The following is a 19,721-nucleotide window of genomic DNA, read 5'->3' as shown; positions in this document are numbered from 1 at the left end:
AGGATGGTGTGCCAGGAAATGTGGCTTCTGCATACATACAGAGGAAGAAATGAGTTTATGAGTCACAGTGGGATGGTTTAAACCATAGTTTCTGTTTGGCTAGGAACAAGTGCAGTGTAGCTTTATTTCCTGGGCTGGGGAATCACAATAGCAGGGAGCCAAAGCCTTTGTCAAGCTTACCAGGATTCTCCACACAATTCTGGTTCACAGGTTAGAGCTTGGGTAGTCCAAGAAGTTGTTTTCAAAACCCGTTGGATATTGCAGTTTTTACCAGAATTTATAACTTTTTTTCTCATCTTTCCTTAAGTTGTGGTGATTTGAATTGATTCCTTTGCCTTTGAAAAATACCATAGACTCAGATTTTCCATCTACAATATGAGGATGACACCTAACATAGAGAGTTGTTGTGAACATTCGAGAAAATATATGTAACACTATGTATAGGACCTGGCTCAAAACTAATAGATATTATTTATATTGGTATTACTTCTATGCCTATTTTAAGAGGAAGTTGGGAGAGGAAGTAAGTATTAGGCACTACCAATATGGCACTATATTAACCTAGAAATCCCATTTGTCCAATGTTATGGTCACTTTAAACTAGAGCTATTTAACTCTGAGGGAATTATTATGAATCTATGAATATGATTTCAGACATATATTTTTAACCTGTTTCTGAAAAAATTCCTTTTTGAAAAAAACTAGTATTTTTAATAAATATATAAATAATTAAAAGGAACGTTAATAGGGGCTCCTATCTGGCTCAGTCGTTAGAGCATGCCACTCTTGATCTTGGAGTCATGAGTTTGAGCCCCACATTGGGTATAGAACTTATTTAAAAAAAATAAAAATAGGGGTGCATGGGTGGCTCAGTGAATGAAGTGTCTGAATTGATTTTGGCTCAAGTCATGATCTCAGGGTCATGAAATGGAACCCCACATCAAGCTCTAGGCTCAGCACACTCTGCTTGTCCCTCTCCCTCCCTCTCTGCTCTTCCCCTCAGCCCCCCCTCACTGCTTTCTCTCTCTTAAATAATTAAATAAAATATTTAAACAAATAAATAAAAAAATAAAAATAAAAGTCACAACAATAAAACATATCAATATGCTTTCAAGTCTTACTGAGGTTGATTTGAACTCTAACAAATTGAGGGTTTGTTGTCAGGGAATCAGAATTTTTTTAGAAACTAGACTTTAAAGTTTTAGAAAACCAAAAAAAGTCATTGTTAAGACTGTTTAAATTCAGGGCTTGCAAAGACAATGTATAAATTCACGTCAAGGGGGAATCATGAACTGCATTCAGTACTGGGCTCTCTCTCAGGAGCAAGAACACAAATTTTGATGTAGATCCTCCTAATCTTATGTCACTTGCCAGCTGGGTGACCTCTAGCAATTTAAGTTCTCTTTCCAAGGCTCAGTTTTTTCATCTGAAAAGTGTGTTGCTATAAATAAAATCTAAAACATTTAGCAGAGGATCTATATATTTTTAATGCTCAACAAATGATTTATCTATCTATCTATGCATATATGCTTAATAGAGAGAGAAGTTAATTCCCGGACTGGATGCCTTGACCTGTTAGTCAGTATTTCTTCTGAACCTCAACAGGATCAGGTTGACCCCTATGGACTGACCTCAGACACTGAGTCCTAGGAAGGGGATAAAAACAGAAGGCACAATGGACTGCCAAAGCGTCTGCACCCAATACAAATCAGCATATGCTCTTTTTCTCCTCCTTTTCATGAAAACAAGCTAACATACATTTCTGTGACAGGCTGTGGAATAAGGATGACATCTTCAAACATGCCTTTACCAGCATCCTCTTCTACTGAAAGGATTGTCCAAGGGAGGGAAATCTCTCTGGAAGGGGAGTGGCCATGGCAGGTCAGCCTCCAGCTCATAGGGGGAGGCCATCAGTGCGGAGCCAGCCTCATCAGTAACACCTGGCTGCTCACAGCAGCTCACTGCTTCTACAGGTAAGTTCACAGGACTGTTGTGAGTCTTCCTTGCCTGGTCATCGATTGTCACCAATTCAGTGCTTGGAAGAGTCCAGCTCACCAGTTTCTCCTCTACTCCATTCAGAATGGATCCTGCTCTGCCCTCTGAATGCGTTATGCTTACTCTACACCTCATTCATGCACTCCCCTCTCTCTTTTCTCAATATTTATGATGTTTGGTTTGTATCACTCTTATGGTTCCTAGCACATATTTTCCTATATTATCATGACACTAGTGTTCTCTTTCCTACTATCTCATAAATTATTTTAGTGTAAAGACTGACTGTTATACACATAACAAGTATAAACTCTTGCACATGTTCGAGGAGAAAATTCAGCTGCTTCTGTTAACATTCTTCTTCCCTGATTAACCCTCTATCTTCCCTGTGTCAATATCCACCATCACTTTATAAATAAGAAAAAATGAAGGGTATCACTCTTGGAGCTCTTCCTTCAAGAACCCCTGTGGGCTGTGGGGTCCAGAGAGGTGTGTAGATGACAGGAGGGACCTGCCACCTGTCCCATGGCCCCCACTGTATTGAAGACTGGTCTTATATGACCTGACAGGAGTGTGCTGCTTGGGCTTCCACAGCTATAGCTTTTAAGACTCAGTTGTGTCCATTCACATACATGGACCTACCCAGGCACCCTGTTGCCCCAAGAGATCAAGCACACACCATCTTTCCTCCCTGAGGTTCCTTTTAAACTCTCAAAAGACAAAAGCTCCAAAAAAATCTCTGGCCAGTGGCACTGTTCACACTCCCTTTCAGAGAAAACTGTGCTTGGTAATATGAGGCGACGCTTGACCATTCTTCCAAGGGTGACACCCAAATGGTTCCAAGGTGCCTACACCTTTCTTTATAAGTAGAAGTGTAATGAGAATGACCTAAGGAATTTAAGGTGATTGTCACTCTCTCACTAGAGAAGAAAAAAAGGATTCACTTACATACATTTACAATCCTCAGAATAACTAGCATTATGCCTTAGGGGAACTTGAGTTCCTCTAACTTAAGGCTTTCTGATTTTGGGGGTTCACATAGTCCTTCAATCTTCGCACTTGTTTTGGAGAGTGTCATCTATTTTAGTTTATAACTGACCTCTGTTTACATAAATTAAACATAAATAAACCCAGAATGTCAATTTATTAATATCTAGTAAAGAAAGTAAGATACAGTGATTGAAGTACATGTCTCAGCAGGTCCAGTGCAGTCTCTGTGTGACAACAGACCTAACAGGAATCGGCCACTGAGTGTGATAAAGTAGAGATAACTGGTGACCTTGATAAAAGAAATTAGTATTAGTGGTATGACAGGGACGGGAACAAATTCAAGAGAGAATAGAAGAAAGACTTGGATACTGTGAGTTTAGATACTACTTTCAAGGAGGGTTTTTTTTTTTTTTAAGATTTTATTTATTTATTTGACAGACAGAGACAGCGAGAGAGGGAACACAAGCAGGGGGAGTGGCAGAGGGAGAAGCAGGCTTCCCGCCAAGCAGGGAGCCCCATGCGGGACTCGATCCCAGGACCCCAGGATCATGACCTGAGCCGAAGGCAGACACTTAACGACTGAGCCACCCAGGCGCTCCTCAAGGTGTTTTTAAATGAATGGGAGCAGAGAAATTTGACAGTTAAGGGTGGTTGTGGACTCAAGGGAAGGATTTTTAAAAATGTGATAGTATCTATCTATCATCTATCTATCTATCATCTATCTATCTATCTATCTATCTATCATCTATCTATCTATCTATCATCTATCTATCATCTATTAGAGCTCATTTTATGCCAATAGTGATGATTCAAAACAGTTGGGAAAGGTGATGATAGAAAGGGCTCAATTTGGGGGGTGATATAATTCCGTTTAATTGCACAATGCATTATACTGCTGTGAAGGAAAAAATACAGTGTACTTTGAAGACTATATCACAATTACCCAAATAACTTTGAAATTTTTATAAGTGTATTTTTTTACAGAAATAGTGTAGTTTTAAAAATTATGTTTAAGACAAATCTTAGTACCTTTATGTCCATGTAAAATGATCCCAGTCTTTGTGCAACAGTGTGGGTGGGGACAAAGTTCCTGACAGCATGTCAGGAGCCGCAGGCCATCTCTCTCTGACACTAACCCACTGGATGTATCACTCACCTGGCAAGCCATTTAACTTCTGAGTCTCAGTGTCTTTATCCATAAAGCATCGATTGAATTGGGCTATTCAATGAGGTTGCCTTTCTGGTGGACAATGCATGAAGGGATAGGGTATTTCTATTTGATCTACTCAATTAGAGTAGTAGGACTGAAGTCATATATTTCTTTGTATCTTCCAGAATTCCAGTTTTCAAAAGAATGCTTCAGCCCTAAGATTTCTGCATCAAATAAAATCTTCCTTTAAAGTATAAATAAGTAAAACAGCCTTCCCCATCTCCAGGTCCCTGTGGTGCCCACCCCCGCTCTTTCTCTCACTCCTACATATGCCAGGCCTGCTCGTCCCTGAGGCAGTGCAGAATACTTTGAAAATCACTGATCTTTCAGGTTTTTCACTACACTTCTAAGTGTGTGAATACATGATTCACCAACACAGTAATCCTGCATGAACAAGGAAACCCCCTTACGAATTCTTCTCTGTGTGATTTCTTTCTATGTAATTTTCCTTCACATAGACAATTTCAAGTTTCTATATATTTCTAGTCATTCTTCACAGGGATAATTAGAAAAACAGAACTGGGCTTTGGGGAGGAATAGGGAGGTAAAGAAATAATAGGACTATATAGAATTTGCTTGTAATAGAAGCTTGTGGGAGAGAAAAGCTTCTGTGTGGAGGCAGAGCCTCAAAAATACTAAGTGGGGGGGGGCACCTGGATGGGTCAGTTGTTAAGTGTCTGCCTTTGGCTCAGGTCATGATCCCAGGGTCCTGGGATCGAGCCCTGCATCGGGCTCCCTGCTTGGCAGGAGGCCTACTTCTTCCTCTGCCACTCCCCCTGCTTGTGTTCCCTCTCTCGCTGTGTCTCTCTCTGTCAAATAAATAAATAAAATCTTTAAAAAAAAAAAAAAAGTACTAAGGAGGACTGACCAGGCCAGATCAAAGGGTGGGGAAGGGGAGGTAGGGGTGGGAGAGAGCCTCTAACAGCGTGACATTGAGTTAGATTTGCTTTGCTTTTGACTATGGGGACAGTGTATGGGCAGAGGGCAGAGAAACAAACCCGTACAAACCCATGAACACATAAGGGTTTGTGAAGCAGGGAAGGTTACACTTTGTGTCAAAGATCACAGTAAGACACAGTAAACAAGATGAGTCATAAAGTAAGAATGGAAGGAGTATCTAATACAGAGGGAAAATGCCTCCTAGTATCTATATTATCCAAAACAAATCAAAATGAATTTCTACATGTTTCATTGAAATTATAGAAGAAAGAGAATCTTTTTAACAGACAAGGAATTAAAAGATTGGCAATCATTATAAAATATCAATTACTATTACTAATCCAAAAAAGCATGAAAATTCCATCTAGTTGCTGTGCTCTTTTTAGTTTTAGAGGATGTAAAATATTTTTAAGGGCTTTCATGCACTCACTTGTCTCATTAATATTTTAAACTCTATTTGCCATAAGGCCAACAACTACAAATTCTCTCACCAGAGAGATTTTTCAGGAGCATAATCCCAATAGTTGGGAGAAATACAATCTCAGTCTCTTTGAAAGGATGCAGTTAAACATCACAAACCTTACCTTTTAATTTTTTGCAGAAATAAAGACCCAAGTCAATGGATTGCTACTTTTGGTGCAACGATAACACCACCTGCAGTGCAACGAAGGCTGGGGAAAATTATCCTGCATGAAAACTACCACAGAGAAACAAACGAAAATGACATTGCTTTGGCTCAGCTTACTACTCGAGTGGAGTTTTCAAATATAGTACAGAGAGTTTGCCTTCCAGATTCATCGATAAAGTTGCCACCTAAAACGAGTGTATTTGTCACAGGTTTCGGATCCCTTGTAGATGATGGTGAGTAGTTCAACCTAACATACTTAGTACAAATTTATCTTGAGCTCTAACGAGCTGTCCTAGGGAATCCCTTTTCAGACTTTTCACAAAAATAATGTTGATGCCTCCAATGCGTGTGGCCCAGAGCAGAACTGGGAGCTGTGGGCTAAAACAGTAAAAGGAATCAAGTCCCTTTCCTTGAGTTCACAGTTAATTGGAGCAGTGGTGAGAAAGGGGAGAGGCTAAGAGAAAAGAAGAGAACAGAGTGTTTTAGGTGCTACAAGAAGGGACAAAATACTATGGGGCTACAAGGGAATAAATGATTCTAAATTGTACATTTCCCAGATGTACAAACTCCTAGTTCAGATCACAATCTTAATGGTAGCTTTTTTTAAAAAGATTTTATTTATTTATTTATTTTAGAGAGAGAGAGAGCGCATGCATGCAAGTGGGAGAAGGGGCAGAGGTGAGGAGGAAGGGAGAAGGAGAGGGAGAGAATCTGAAGCAGATTCCACAGAGCGCAAAGCCCAGCACAGAGTTCGATCTCACAACCCTGAGACCATGACCTGAGTCAAAACTAGAGTCACACGCTTAACAAACTGAGCCACCCAGGCATCCCAATGATAGCTTTTTTCTTTTTCTTTCTTTCGTTCTTTCTTTTTTTTTTTTTTTTGTCTAAATGTTTCCTCATTTTAGTGAGGATTTCTGATGATTATAAACTTAAAAGTGTTTTGTGAATGTTTTGAGAATTTTCATTTTGGTTAGTTGATTTAACATATATTTATTTTCATCTGTCTCACCTCCTGGGTGGTTGAAATATACCAGTTCTATAAATCTATAAGATTTCTAGTTATTAGCTCATTCCACTCTAAAGAGAGAGATTAATTGAATGTTTTAAAGTGGGAAATAAGAAATGTTCAAGGTTCTACCAAAGATCATCCTGAAGAAAGTAAGAGACAAATGCTAATATATCTTAATCTGGCTTTTTTTTTTTTTCCTTTGCTTTTCTTTTTTTAAAAGATTTTATTTATTTATTTGAGAGAGAAAGAGAGAACATGAGCAGGGGATAGGGGCAGAGGGAGAGGGAGAAGCAAACTCCCTGCTCAGCAAGGAGCCTGATGCGGGACCCTGAGATCATGACTTGAACTGAAGGCAGATGTTAACCGACTGAGCCACCCAGGCACCCCTGGCTTCTCTTTACTTGACAGAACTTTATTATATGTAAAATTTCCCAAATGCCCCATGCCTGTCCAACTGGACTTTGTGAGATGTTGTTATAAGTCTCCTTTCATGTTCTCTGCCCTTATAACTAGTTTAAGACTACTCACCAACAGCTTCAATCTGGAGTCTTAAGCTACTTCCTTTCCTTTTCATAACCTCCAGCCTTGCTTTCTACTGGCATCGGATTGCTGGCATACCTTGGGCACTAGTTCTGTTTCCCATGCTTTAAGACATCCCTAAATAACGCACTACAGCATGGAATAGGGCAAATAGCGCTGTGCAGCTCATGCACTGGTTTCTGCTTGAATATCTTTCAGAAAATAACTATACTTCCCTGAGCCTTGATTTCCTTATACGAAAAGGGTACCAGTTGGTCAAGATGAGTGGGGTGAACCCTCTTCTCATGAAAAAAAAGTGTATACACAGACTATTACATATAGTTGTAGGGGTTCTAATAACTTGAAGATTCACAAATATGATATAATATTGGGGTATGTATGTTTATAGTTCCTTGCATTTAGGCATTTATGAAACAGAACATAAATTAGGCAATAATGAATTATAATTAAGGTTAATAAAGTAATCTTTTGTTTTTGTGCTTTTGTTCCTAGGAATATACAACATATGTGTTTTTCATGTTTTAAATACAGTTATATTCAAAGAACACATTTTTTGTTTGTATGTGTATGTTTGTTTGTGTAATAGGACCCACACAAAATAAACTTCGGCAAGCCAGGGTGGAAACCATAAGCACTGATGTGTGTAATAGAAAGGATGTATATGACGGCCTGATCACTTCAGGAATGCTATGTGCTGGATACATGGAAGGAAAAGTAGACGCATGTAAGGTAAGTCCAAAGTCAAGGTCAAAACTTGGAAAGGAAAATTTCCATTAGCTATTTCTAGCATGGCATATATTTCCCCTGGAAGAGGAAAAAAAAAAAAAAAAGTCATTCAATTCACCAAGAATTCAGTTTATTTAATAATCATAATATTAAAAATTCTTGTACTGAGTGTGTACTGTATGCCAAGCCACGTGCTAAGCACGTTATATATAATATTTAATTTAATATAGTGAAATTGAAGAGGTGCTATTATTATGCCTATTTTACAAATTAGGAGATTAAAGTCTATTGCTCCCTATTTCTGGTTCAAACAATTACTCTTCTGTTCTATTATTTTCTTAAACAAAATTGGAAACAAAAAACAGAGAAACCTGTCCTCTGAGGACCACTTTATTCAGCTTTGGCATCATCTCTCATGCATCTTGTTTTCATCCCCTGGCCTCCAAGTCTCTCTCTTTGTCCCTCTCACTCTTCAATGACCTTGACACCTGAAACAGGTTTCCTCTCCATCCCAAGCCTTTGGTACTAACACTGACCCATTGAAATGCTGGACTTTTAGTTCCTAGACCTTCTAACCCCCAGTGATCTTTGCTTCCTCTCAATCACCATTTCTAGGGTCACATCTTGAGCCTTGTCACCAAAAATTATTGCATCTTCAAAAATACTAATTCCCCAAATCTTCCTATTTAACAGCTATCTTCAATCCTTCCTGCCTGCATTTCAAGCTATTCCTGCTCCCTAGGCCGCACTCTGTATGCTACTGCCCGACCTGTCACTCCTCACCCCCCGAACTTATACTACACATATGTAGATTGTGTCTTTTGTTTTATTTTGCCCTTTAGCTTTTATCACCATCCAGTATACAACATATTTTATTTAGATGGTTTATTGTCTGTCTCTCCCACTAAACTAGAATATAAACTTCATGAAGGTACAGATTTTGGGGGTGTCTATCTGATTTACTACTGTATTACCTAACACAGTCTTAAGATGGAAAATATAACTTCTAAGAAAGACCCACAGGGTTCCTCAAGGGCTAGTTCTCCTGACCTCTCCAGCCTCATCACACACCACTTGCCCCATTGCTGTCTTCTCTTCAGTCCTCGTTTTTTTTCCCCCCAGATTTTTGCGTATGCCAGGCTCCTACATGCCCCAGAGCACTTGCAGAGCCATTCCCTCTGCCTAGAACATGTTATAGCCCCACCTTCCTTTTCATGTCTAAATCCTTTAGATATCAGCTCAATTACCTCTCATCAGGAAAAACTTTCCTGACCTCCCTGACCAGTCACATTTCCCTGTGTATGTTTCCATAGCGCTTATCATAGTTGTCACTTTGCATTTATTCGTGGGCTTTGTTTAATATTGTTTTTATAACTTAAACTTCAAGTTTGTGAGTATGAAGACCATTCACTTTCAGTCATCATTGAATCCTCAATGCCCACCAAAATGCCTGGGACACATAGTTGGAACTCAATAAGTAGTTGATAAAAGAATAAATGAATGAGGTGGAAGAGGCACAGAGAAGTATCTTACCCTAATTCATACAGCCAGTAATTAATAGAGCTAGTCCTGAAACTTAGAAGTTCAACTACCAAGACCACACTCTCAACCTCTACATGTATATCTGTTTAGTTACTTAATTGTCCTTGTTCCAAAACAGATTTAAGAGGGCTTATATAAAATTAAGCAAACAAGCATAAATTAGAGTTAGGTGCATGAAAGACAAGGAGACCAAGAATCGATCTATAGTATAGAGTCTAGCTACGAGTATTCAGAGATCACCAAACTTTCCACCTATGCTTGCAAATGCTAACTTCATATTTAATATTTTATATCATACTTACTAAAAAATGCATGAAGTGTCTAATCAAACTAACAAAAAAAATCCAAGGATGTTGAACCATAAATAATGTAACCATTCCATGTGAATAAGGTTTAGCCTTTCTAGAAAACAATGCATTTTAATGTTTAGGGCAAAATTTTAACTCAATTCATAGAAACATTATATCATCTATCTCTAGTCTGGCTTCTTACTCCATGTACCAATTTTTTTTCCTGTGGAAGGGAGATGATTGCAATGACCTTCCTCCTGAATTAAATTAACGTTAATAATTTTAAATATATTTTTGTTTTTTCTCAAGGGCGATTCTGGTGGACCGCTGGTTTATGGTAATCATGACATCTGGTACTTAGTTGGTATAGTAAGTTGGGGACAATCATGTGCTCTTCCCAAAAAACCCGGGGTCTACACCAGAGTGACTCAGTATCGAGGATGGATTGCCTCAAAGACTGGTATCTAGTGTGAATTGCCTATGAACTATATCCATGGCACACGAAGCTGAAATGCCTGCATATTGTATATTATTTATAGTTATGTGGTTTGGATCAGTGCTTTTTCTGGATGTGAAGAAATCCTCCGACTCAGACCAATCTAATATCACAAGGTGGTCTTTGCATACAAGTGACTGAATCTTTCTCTACCTTGAGGGAGGAAAACATAGCAAATGGCAATAACACCAACTCCTCACTCACAAGAGAAACTGTGATACTTATTAATGAGTATTTATAAATGGTTTCCCCCAATGGAAGACAAGGAACATCATTTTTCACAGGATATGAGGAGCTGCTAGGGCTGCCAAAAACTTATATATAATAACCTGGAGCACCTGTAACTCTTGTTGCAAAATATCACTCCCTGAGAATTCAGTTTCAGCATTTTAGGACGGATGGCTGGACATTCAATGGCTAGAATGGAGAAGCATGGATTTACAATATACCTTGAACTCCAACCTGGGTTTGTAAATAATAATACAAAGGATTATCATTAACAAGAAGAGTTGCCATTTCAAACATGTTTGAGTGTATCTGAACTTACTGGAAATATTGTTATACACACAAGAACTAGCTTCAGGATGCATGTTGTATTTTTAAGAAGCATTTCTGATTTATTCTTTAACAGCATCTTGCCATCCATATATCAATTGAAGTTAAGCCAGAAAGAAGAAAAAAGAAGAATCTTGGGAGCATTTTTCCATGTGTACAAGGAAGATAAAAAGAACTGATGGGACATAGACAAGCAGAGTTGCTTTCAAAAGATTAACAGCAGGGAAAACACTCCTCAGATTTTTGGTGGAATGAGCTATCCAATTATTTATTTAGAAATATCTACATCAGCAGATGGTAACTGGTGCTTTTGTAAGTCTTCAGCTCTCTGACAGGTCAGATACCTATCAGGTTGGGATAATTGATTCGAATAAGCACTTAGAACAGTACCTCACATATATTAAGCACTGCGTGGATGTTTCCTGTATATGGAGGAAAGGAAAGCCTCTGTGAGCCTTAAGATAAATTAACTTAATTTGTCAAACGAGTAAGTGACTTTGGGACTTAAATACAGCCCAGAGTCTAGTGGTGGAGAGCACAAGCTTTGGAACCAGGCTGCCCAAGCTTAAATGTTGGCTCTGACCCATATGAACTATGTGTCCTTGCACAGGTTTCTTAACATCTCTTAGCAATTTCATCTCCACAATAGGAATAAAAATAGTATCTACCTCATATGGTTGTTATGAGGATTAAATGTATTCATAAAAGTAAAGCACTTGGAATAGTGTCTGCACACAGTATCTCAATATGGACTAGCTACTATAAATTATTATTAATGTGCCTTGTACTCCCAAAACCATAGAATTTTTAAAAATTGTTCCTTCTTTGGGCGCCTGGGTGGCTCAGATGGTTAAACGTCTGCCTTCGGCTCAGGTCATGATCTCAGGGTCCTGGGATCGAGTCCCGCATCGGGTTCCCTGCTCAGTGCAGAGCCTGCTTCTCCCTCTCCCTCTGCCACTCCCTCTGCTTGTGCTCTTCTATCTCTATGTCAAATAAATAAATAAAATCTTTAAAAAAAAATGGTTCCTTCTTTAAATTCATGTAATTGATTTCAGAATGCTTAAATTACACTATGAAAAATCCCTAAGTGATTTACTAGATTTTCAAAATCATTTTTGATATGTCAATCTATTTGGGACTATGTCTGCTCAGAGACAAAGCTGCAGGTGCGTGGTCATCTGTCACCAGGGTTGTGACTACAGAGATGCAGCAGTATTCATCTTCAGGGCGCAGATGTGAGACCTCAAGTGCTAGATTTGTTCTGATTTATCAGAGAAAAATCTAGCCTTTCTGTTTCCTTAATGACAAAGTTTTGTTAATTTATGTGTATGTGGGTTTAGCGCAATATATGTAAACAAGATAAATACCACTTTAAAAATTTCCTAGTTATTATTTACATCTTAATATTAAGATATAATAGACACAAAAGGTCATCCATGTACACTTTCTTTTTAAAAAGAAAATGTCACCAAATTTCTGAGTTGATGACTACTAATAACTAAATATCAATAGAAAAAGCAGAGTAAAAACTTAAATGTTTACACTTCCTTTTATATGCAGAGAAACACCCAAAGCTTTCTGGAGAATATTTAGCAAATTTAAGATGTGTTTGATTGAAGACAGACCTTTTTATATTAAAGCTAAACACAGTCTTTGGTAGAAACAGGAAAACAAATCTGTCTACAAAATAAATAAATTTCTACTATGTAAATTCTGTAACAATGAATATGTGCTTTCATGTAACTATATCTACATTTCATAAGACAGATAGCTTTTTTGCTAAGTATCTGTGAAACTGTACACTGACTTAAATAATTCAATGCTCAATTCAATTCAATGACATTTAAACACAAATGAGAAGAATAAATACAAAAGGCCATAAGTAAATCTGAGAAATGGAAAAGTAGATTTTTAAAACAGGATTTATATGTCCTATATTTAGTTTGATATCTGACCTGTTAAGTGGTGTTATAGGAATCATGCAATACCTTTTACCTCTACCAAATGGGACATTAAATGATCTACCTCATGGCATTGTTGTGAGGCTTTCCTGTTGAATAAGAAGTTGAAAAGTGAAAGAATGTTTAAAGCCTGCTAAAAAATATAAAGTGTATCATTGTAAACTGTTATCAGTTCAGATGATGGTGCAAATACATTTAGATTGTAAAAAAGGGCTTTTTTTTTTTACAGTGTTGACATTTTTATTTATCAATAGTATTGCCTTGTGAATTTTGCAAAAATATTGTGGTCAAAAAAAAAAAAAAGCAGACCTGGTTTTGCCTCCTGTGTTGTAAATGTTATAGTAATACTCGCATCTTTAAAACACACACACACACACAAACTACAATTTGTTTGATACATTGTTTTAAAAAACAGGTCAAATCCATTAAGCTGACAGTAAACAATATAGCACATAATCCCTTTAGAATCCTGATGGAATTGGGGTGCCATGAGAATTAAAGCGTTAGTTTTTAATGCTAGAGCAAGACGACCAAAATTTTTGCAATGTTTAACCATCTCTCAGTGAAATTCATAATTCCACAACAATAAGGACAAAAATATATTAATGGGAATCTACCCTTTTCAACTGAATAAATCTGTCACTTTGTTAATATGTTTGCTTGAGGGAGAGGGGATATGTCTAAGGCATCCCTTCATGCAGTCATGAAAATGAAAAATAAGCCTTGGCTAGTCTAGTCTTCTCCCCACTACTCTCATCTGAGTTATGTGGGTGTCACTAGCCGAGAACATTGCAGTCCTAGAAGTCACTGGAATTAGATTGTTGCCAATCCAATGTTTCTCCTTGCAAAATATATATATGTGTGTGTGTGTGTGTGTGTGTGTGTGTGTGTGTGTATGCATATATATGAGGTAAGTTAAATTCACATGGTTTTCAGCAAAGTATCACTGGACCAAAACAATTTTACAATTACAACAAACAACACCACTTAAAAGTATATCCATCTATACCTGGGGTTAATTTTAATGAGGCAAACGTGCAGAGCTAGTTAAATTGGCAGTAATTTAAAGCCTTAATATGGTATAAATTAAAAATCTATACTATTTTTAAATGAAGAGCAGCAAAAGATTTTGAATTCTACTAAAACAACAAATGTCTGTTTTTCTTTTTGCTCTTTTTACTGTCGGATTAGAAAATCCATTTTATAAACAGATATAACTACAGAAAGCCCATTAAAATGCAGCAAATTAAAATTTTTGATTAAGCTGTTTTTGTAAATACTTACGATAAACATTCTTTTACAGGTTTCAATATTTGCCTTGCCTTAAAGTTTTAACTATAGCTAATAAGAAATGAGAGCAATGCAATCATGTCTTACAATTAAAAAAAGAAATAAAACTTTGCTTCCTGCTGCCTTCAATCTGTGAAATGGAACGTTAATCTATCTACCTCATGATGTTTATGAAACTTTCCTGTTGAATCATAACATCCAAAAGTCAGAGAATGTTTAAAACCTATTTGAAAAGCGCAAAGTATATTACTGGGTACTGATATCAGCACAGTTGATGCCAAACTTGCCCTAAGATTGTCATTAAGTTTTTATAGTGTTACCATTTTCATTTATCAATACTGTTGCTTTGTATATTTTGCAAATACTACTGTTTTGTTGAAATTATATTTAGCATTTTCTTGAAAAGAAATAATATATAATACAACTCCTGTATATTATTATTAATATTAATTTATTGCAAAAAGAAAAATAGGCAAATGAAATTGGTTTTCACTTGATAGCTTTAAGAATGATTATAATCCAGGGGCACCTGGATGGCTCATGATTTCAGTTCAGGTCATGATCTCAGCGTCATGAGATCAAGTCCCCCATTGGGCTCTGTGCTCAGCGCCGTCTGCTTGTCCCTTTCCCTTCCCCCACTTGCGTGCTCTCTCTCTTTCTCAGATAAATAAATAAACAAAATCTAAAAAAATAAGAATGATTATAATCCAAAGCATATTCTATTATAATATGTTGGAGAACTCTATAATCAATCTATTGGGAACATTTTTTTTTCTACTGGGAACATTTTAAAAGTTATTATGTAGTTGACTGTGGAAAGTATCAAAATTAGTCCAAAGTAAGCATTTAACAAAGTATATTTTAAAAACTCTGCTTTGTAGTATTTTAGTCTATATTCTGGATTATTAAAAGTTCTTTAAGTAACAAAGCTATGCAATAAAGAGAATGCTAACCAGTTGTCATAGCTTTCCTGTGAAGTTCTATTTTTATACATTTTGTTCCATTGTCAGAATCTAATGTCCCACCTTTTATTTAAAAATGTAGTTCCACAGATAAGGAGATCATCCTGTCAGATTTTCTTCTCTTTCAACCCCTGAAACCTAGGTGTTCTCTGTAAAAGATGTTCAGATGTCCCCTTTTCAAATTTTTTCAGGAAAAGAAATTTCAAAAATGCATGGGACTGCCTTCCTAATGGTTTTAATCACCACCTTTCATCCTCTGTATTGTTGACCAAGAAGAAGAGGTTGTAAAGCAACCAAAAGTGTTTATTTGGGGTCTTAGGGAATGTAATCCAAGAGACACAGTGGACAGAAATTGAAAGTGTGCTCCAGATTGCAAGCAGGGGAGTGCAGTTACAAAGGCAAAAACCACAAGGTTACATAACTTGTTTTGAAGGAATTATGCTGACAGAGTTAAACTATCTAACACATTTATTGACTATTAAGCTAACAGATGTTACATTATCTCTATTTTAGTCCAAAGTAGAAGGATGTGTTCCAGAAGGTGGTCCAGGTGCAACTGACCAGTTGCAATTGACAAAAGTAAAAAATCCATGGTGTTCCGAAAATCGAAAGTGGAAGCATGCATAAACCTGTTTTCTCAGTGTCTTCCTGACCCTATTTTGAATGACTCTATGAGCAATGCTTACTTCACCTTTGAAATCTTTCACAGTATTCAAAACAAGCCCTTTTGCTAAACCTCAAACATGCATTTTCCTACTTAGATCTAGGTAGACATTATTGAATTCTTGGGATAAGTGTTCAATCCACTAGTGTTTGTCCTACAAGTGATAATCCTTAGGGAAAGAGAATTAGGAAGCTGAATGAACAGGCTGAGATGCCATGAAGAAAAGGAGAATTTAAACATGGAGAGGAGAGATCAATAGAAGCTGAAAGTAAAAAAGAAACCTTTGGAAAGACAAATATTAAGCACCAGCAACTCGATAGAAGTTTCAGAGAAAAGAAAATAGTTGGACTACTGAATAAAAGTAGTTTTTAAAGTAAAGGAAATGGGTGATTGATTTATTCTCTTAAAAAAACACTACAGGAACATTATAACTAATACTTTTTGAGAGATAGAGGGCACACAATTGTATCAGCTTAACAATTTCTACATTTTTTTATCTTCCAATCCTTGTGTATATTCTTACAAATATCTTACAAAGTTGATATACAGCATATATAAAATTATGTGTTTTTTATCTGAGATTATATTATATATTTTTCAATGACTATGTGGTTCGGTATAATCATTTTTTAATGGCTACCTTTGAGTTGCCACATCAAATAGCTACACCCCACAGACCTTGCCCAGAATGACAGGTTATCCTGCTATCAACTAAATTTTATACCGGGGTCATGAACTATACACTATGGCATCCTCCATAAACCCTCTAACACTGCACCAAATGAAGAGCACTGTAATCACCCATCCTTTCCACCTTTGCTTCTTTCCCATTTTGCCTGTGGTTTCTTCTCCTTCTCCTCATACTGCTCTTTGTCTTCCCTCCTGATTTAACATCTCTCTACTACCCTCTTTCTCAGCTGGTTCTTCTGCTGAGTCCTTCTTGCTGAGTCCTTCTTGCTTCTTTTTATTAAGATGTTCCTAGACCTTCAACCTCTTCACAGAATGTTCCCCCACCATCTTACTAAAGTCTGGATGCCCCTATCTAACACATCCCTTCATGGTAAGACTCTCAAGCAATTGCTCTTTTTCTCTGGCTGTAATACTGAGTCAAAATTCTTCCAACACATAACTAAAAGCTTCCAAATACTTGTGTAATCTTCCAACAATTACTGCTACACGCTAGTATAAAAACATATAGTATTTTTAGTACATAGGCTAATGCCTCTAGCTATACCACACATGGCCTCTCCTAATTACTGCCAACCTCTTGATCACTCTCCACATTTATTGAGGTACTAGGTATCTGCTCAAAATAGACCTCTCTCTCTAACTCCTGTCTTCACTGTGGTCAATTTCAACATCCAAGCGGATGATCCACACGTAGCCTCAATTCTTTGAAATCATAAATCCAAATTATTCTAACTTCTACTTCCATCATTTCCTGTCTGGATTTTTGGAAGAACCTCAAAATGATCTTCTTTCTTCAATCTTGATGTCCTCTAGTCCATTCTCTTGCACTTCTGTTTCAAATACCTCTAATTTCTCCATCTACTACAGCAGAAGTAATACAGAGCCCAAAACTTGGATAGACGAGATCAGGTGTGTTCAGGGTGGTATGGCCGTAGACTCAAAACTTGGATAGAAAAGAAATCTTAACTTTAGTTTCACTAACTTTTAACAGAAATTTACTATTTCTATTATAAAATAGGCAAAAAAACCCCAAAAAACAAAAATAAGAATAGTAACATAAACTATATCAGTGGCTTTGTCACCAAGAGAGATTATATTTTTAGTTCATTTAACAGTTATTACATATGTATTAAAATATTATTATGCTCATCACAACTTTGAAATTATGTTATTCAACATTGCTATATCCTGTGATTTAATATGTTAATAGAAAAGCATATTTATTACTCTATCACGAATTTTAAAAATTTTCAATAACAATATTGCTATATATTGGTTTCTCTATAGTTCTGTGTATTCTATTTTATGCAACTAAAAAATATTATTATGAGAAGGGATCCACAGTCTTCACCAGACAGCCAAAGATAGACATGGCAAAAAAAGAAAATAAGAGCCCTTGACCTATGGGGTCAAAACAAAATCCATTTTCTTGATGTACAAAAATTTCATGATTATCCTCTTCCTATTTTCCATTTTAATCTCTCATCTTGGTTTCTTCCCTTTAGTTTTTAAAAAGGTACTTCTAGGGGCGCCTGGGTGGCTCAGTCGTTAAGCGTCTGCCTTCGGCTCAGGTCATGATCCCAGGGTCCTGGGATGGAGCCCCGCATCGGGCTCCCTGCTCAGCGGGAAGCCTGCTTCTCCCTCTTCCACTCCCCCTGCTTGTGTTCCCTCTCTCGCTGTGCCTCTCTCTGTCAAATAAATAAATAAAATCTTTAAAAAAAAAAAAAAGGTACTTCTAGTGCTTTAAATACACTGTGATGTTGCATAAACAAATGAATCCTTTTGCATAGAAGCTTTTCCCTCCTTATCATTTTAGCAAGTTTGCTTTCTGAAACTGTTGTACCAACTGACCATATCCCCAGAGTATATGATGTTAAATTTTCACTAAAATCTACTGATATTATTAACCATATAGTTTAAAAGATAGAAAACAATATTTTCTTTTAGTGTTGTGATAGGCAGCATTCTAAAATTGTCCTCCAAGATATTTTGCCCTAATCTGATTGTGAATAAGATGAGATATCATGTCCATGATAATGTTATGTTACATGGCAAAAGGAATTTTGTAGATATGATTAAGGTTACTAATCAGTTGACTTTGAATTAATAAAAAGGGAGATCTTCCAGATAGGTCTAATCTAATCTTTTAGAAGTAGAGAATTTTCTCTTCCTGATCGCAGAAAAGTCAGAGATCTTAAGTGTGAGAAAGTGCACTATTGCTGGCTTGAAGATGGAAAGAACCATGTATCAAGAATTGCAGGTAGCCTCTAGAAGCAGGGCAGCCCCAACTGACAGGTAGCAAAGAAACAAGGAATTTAGTCTTTCTGCAAGGAACTTAATTCTGCCAATGGCCTGAAGGAGCTAGGACGTGATTTTTCACCACAGCTTCCACAAAGGAACCCAGCTGAGTTTACATCTTGCTTTCAGCCTTTGAGATAAAAAGCAGAGAGCAAAGTTGAGCTTGCCTGGACTTCTGATGTGCAGAATAAAAATAGATAATAAGTGGCTGTTGTTTTAAGTGGCTAGGTTTATAGTAATTTGTTACACATTAATAGAAAAATTGACAAAGATTTAGAACTTTTATGTATTAGCTAATTTGAACATTTTGTCCATATGTTCATTTATTGACTGTAATTATCATGTGTTCTTGTTTTGCCAAAAAATTTTTTTCAAAATAAAAGAGGGATGGAAATATGAGTGAATGTGGATTGTGGATCAACGAAAAGAAAGACTTAGTAAGTACTGAATGTCAAAGTGTTTGCACAGATTCTGGTAGGTGCATTCATTCAAAGACATCAAAGTTTCTGGCCTCAGATCTTTCACTCTCCAACAGGGGAAATGGATCTATAGACCTGAAAATAAGCAAAACTAAAACTAGATGCCTGCCTAAGGAAAAGCACGGGTCAGGAGTTATTCCGATAGTATGAGAGCCAGGGAAATTAGAGGATAGCATCCTGGAGGAGTCATCTTAGAATGCAGGCTTTCAAAGTCTGTGGACTCTATATAGACAGATTCTAGTTAAATTACTTGGCTCTTACAGCCAGGTGAATTTTGAATTGGGAACTGTGCTAGACAGAAGGGAAAATAAATTTTAGTTGTGTGGGCAAAGACACAATGGGAAAAAAAGGACTGGATGGACAGAAAAGAAAACTCAGTCCAAGAAGGTAGTTGCCTCTGTATCTACAAAGGAGAGTATATGGAGAGAAGATAATCAGCTGGTGAAGCGCTTTAACA

General features: G+C 37.0%; 1 protein-coding gene across 2 annotated transcripts in view; it reads left to right on the top strand.

Annotated features, from left to right (window-relative positions):
• Positions 1-13,194, top strand: part of LOC118538761 (transmembrane protease serine 11F) — a 33,797-nt gene extending 20,603 nt beyond the window's left edge. For both annotated transcript variants that reach the window (XM_078068183.1, XM_078068184.1), the window contains exons 5-8: positions 1,772-1,973; positions 5,733-5,992; positions 7,898-8,040; positions 10,179-13,194. In XM_078068183.1, coding sequence (XP_077924309.1) covers positions 1,772-1,973; positions 5,733-5,992; positions 7,898-8,040; positions 10,179-10,337 — 764 coding nt within the window. In that variant the 3' untranslated portion in view covers positions 10,338-13,194. The remainder of the gene's footprint in view (positions 1-1,771; positions 1,974-5,732; positions 5,993-7,897; positions 8,041-10,178) is intronic.
• Positions 13,195-19,721: the final 6,527 nt, after the last annotated feature.

The sequence above is a fragment of the Halichoerus grypus genome, chromosome 3 (genome assembly GCF_964656455.1).
Source record: "Halichoerus grypus chromosome 3, mHalGry1.hap1.1, whole genome shotgun sequence".
Classification (NCBI taxonomy): Eukaryota; Metazoa; Chordata; class Mammalia; order Carnivora; family Phocidae; genus Halichoerus; species Halichoerus grypus.
The sequence above is the reverse complement of the archived record's forward strand: the minus strand, read 5'-3'. Positions and strand labels throughout refer to the sequence as shown.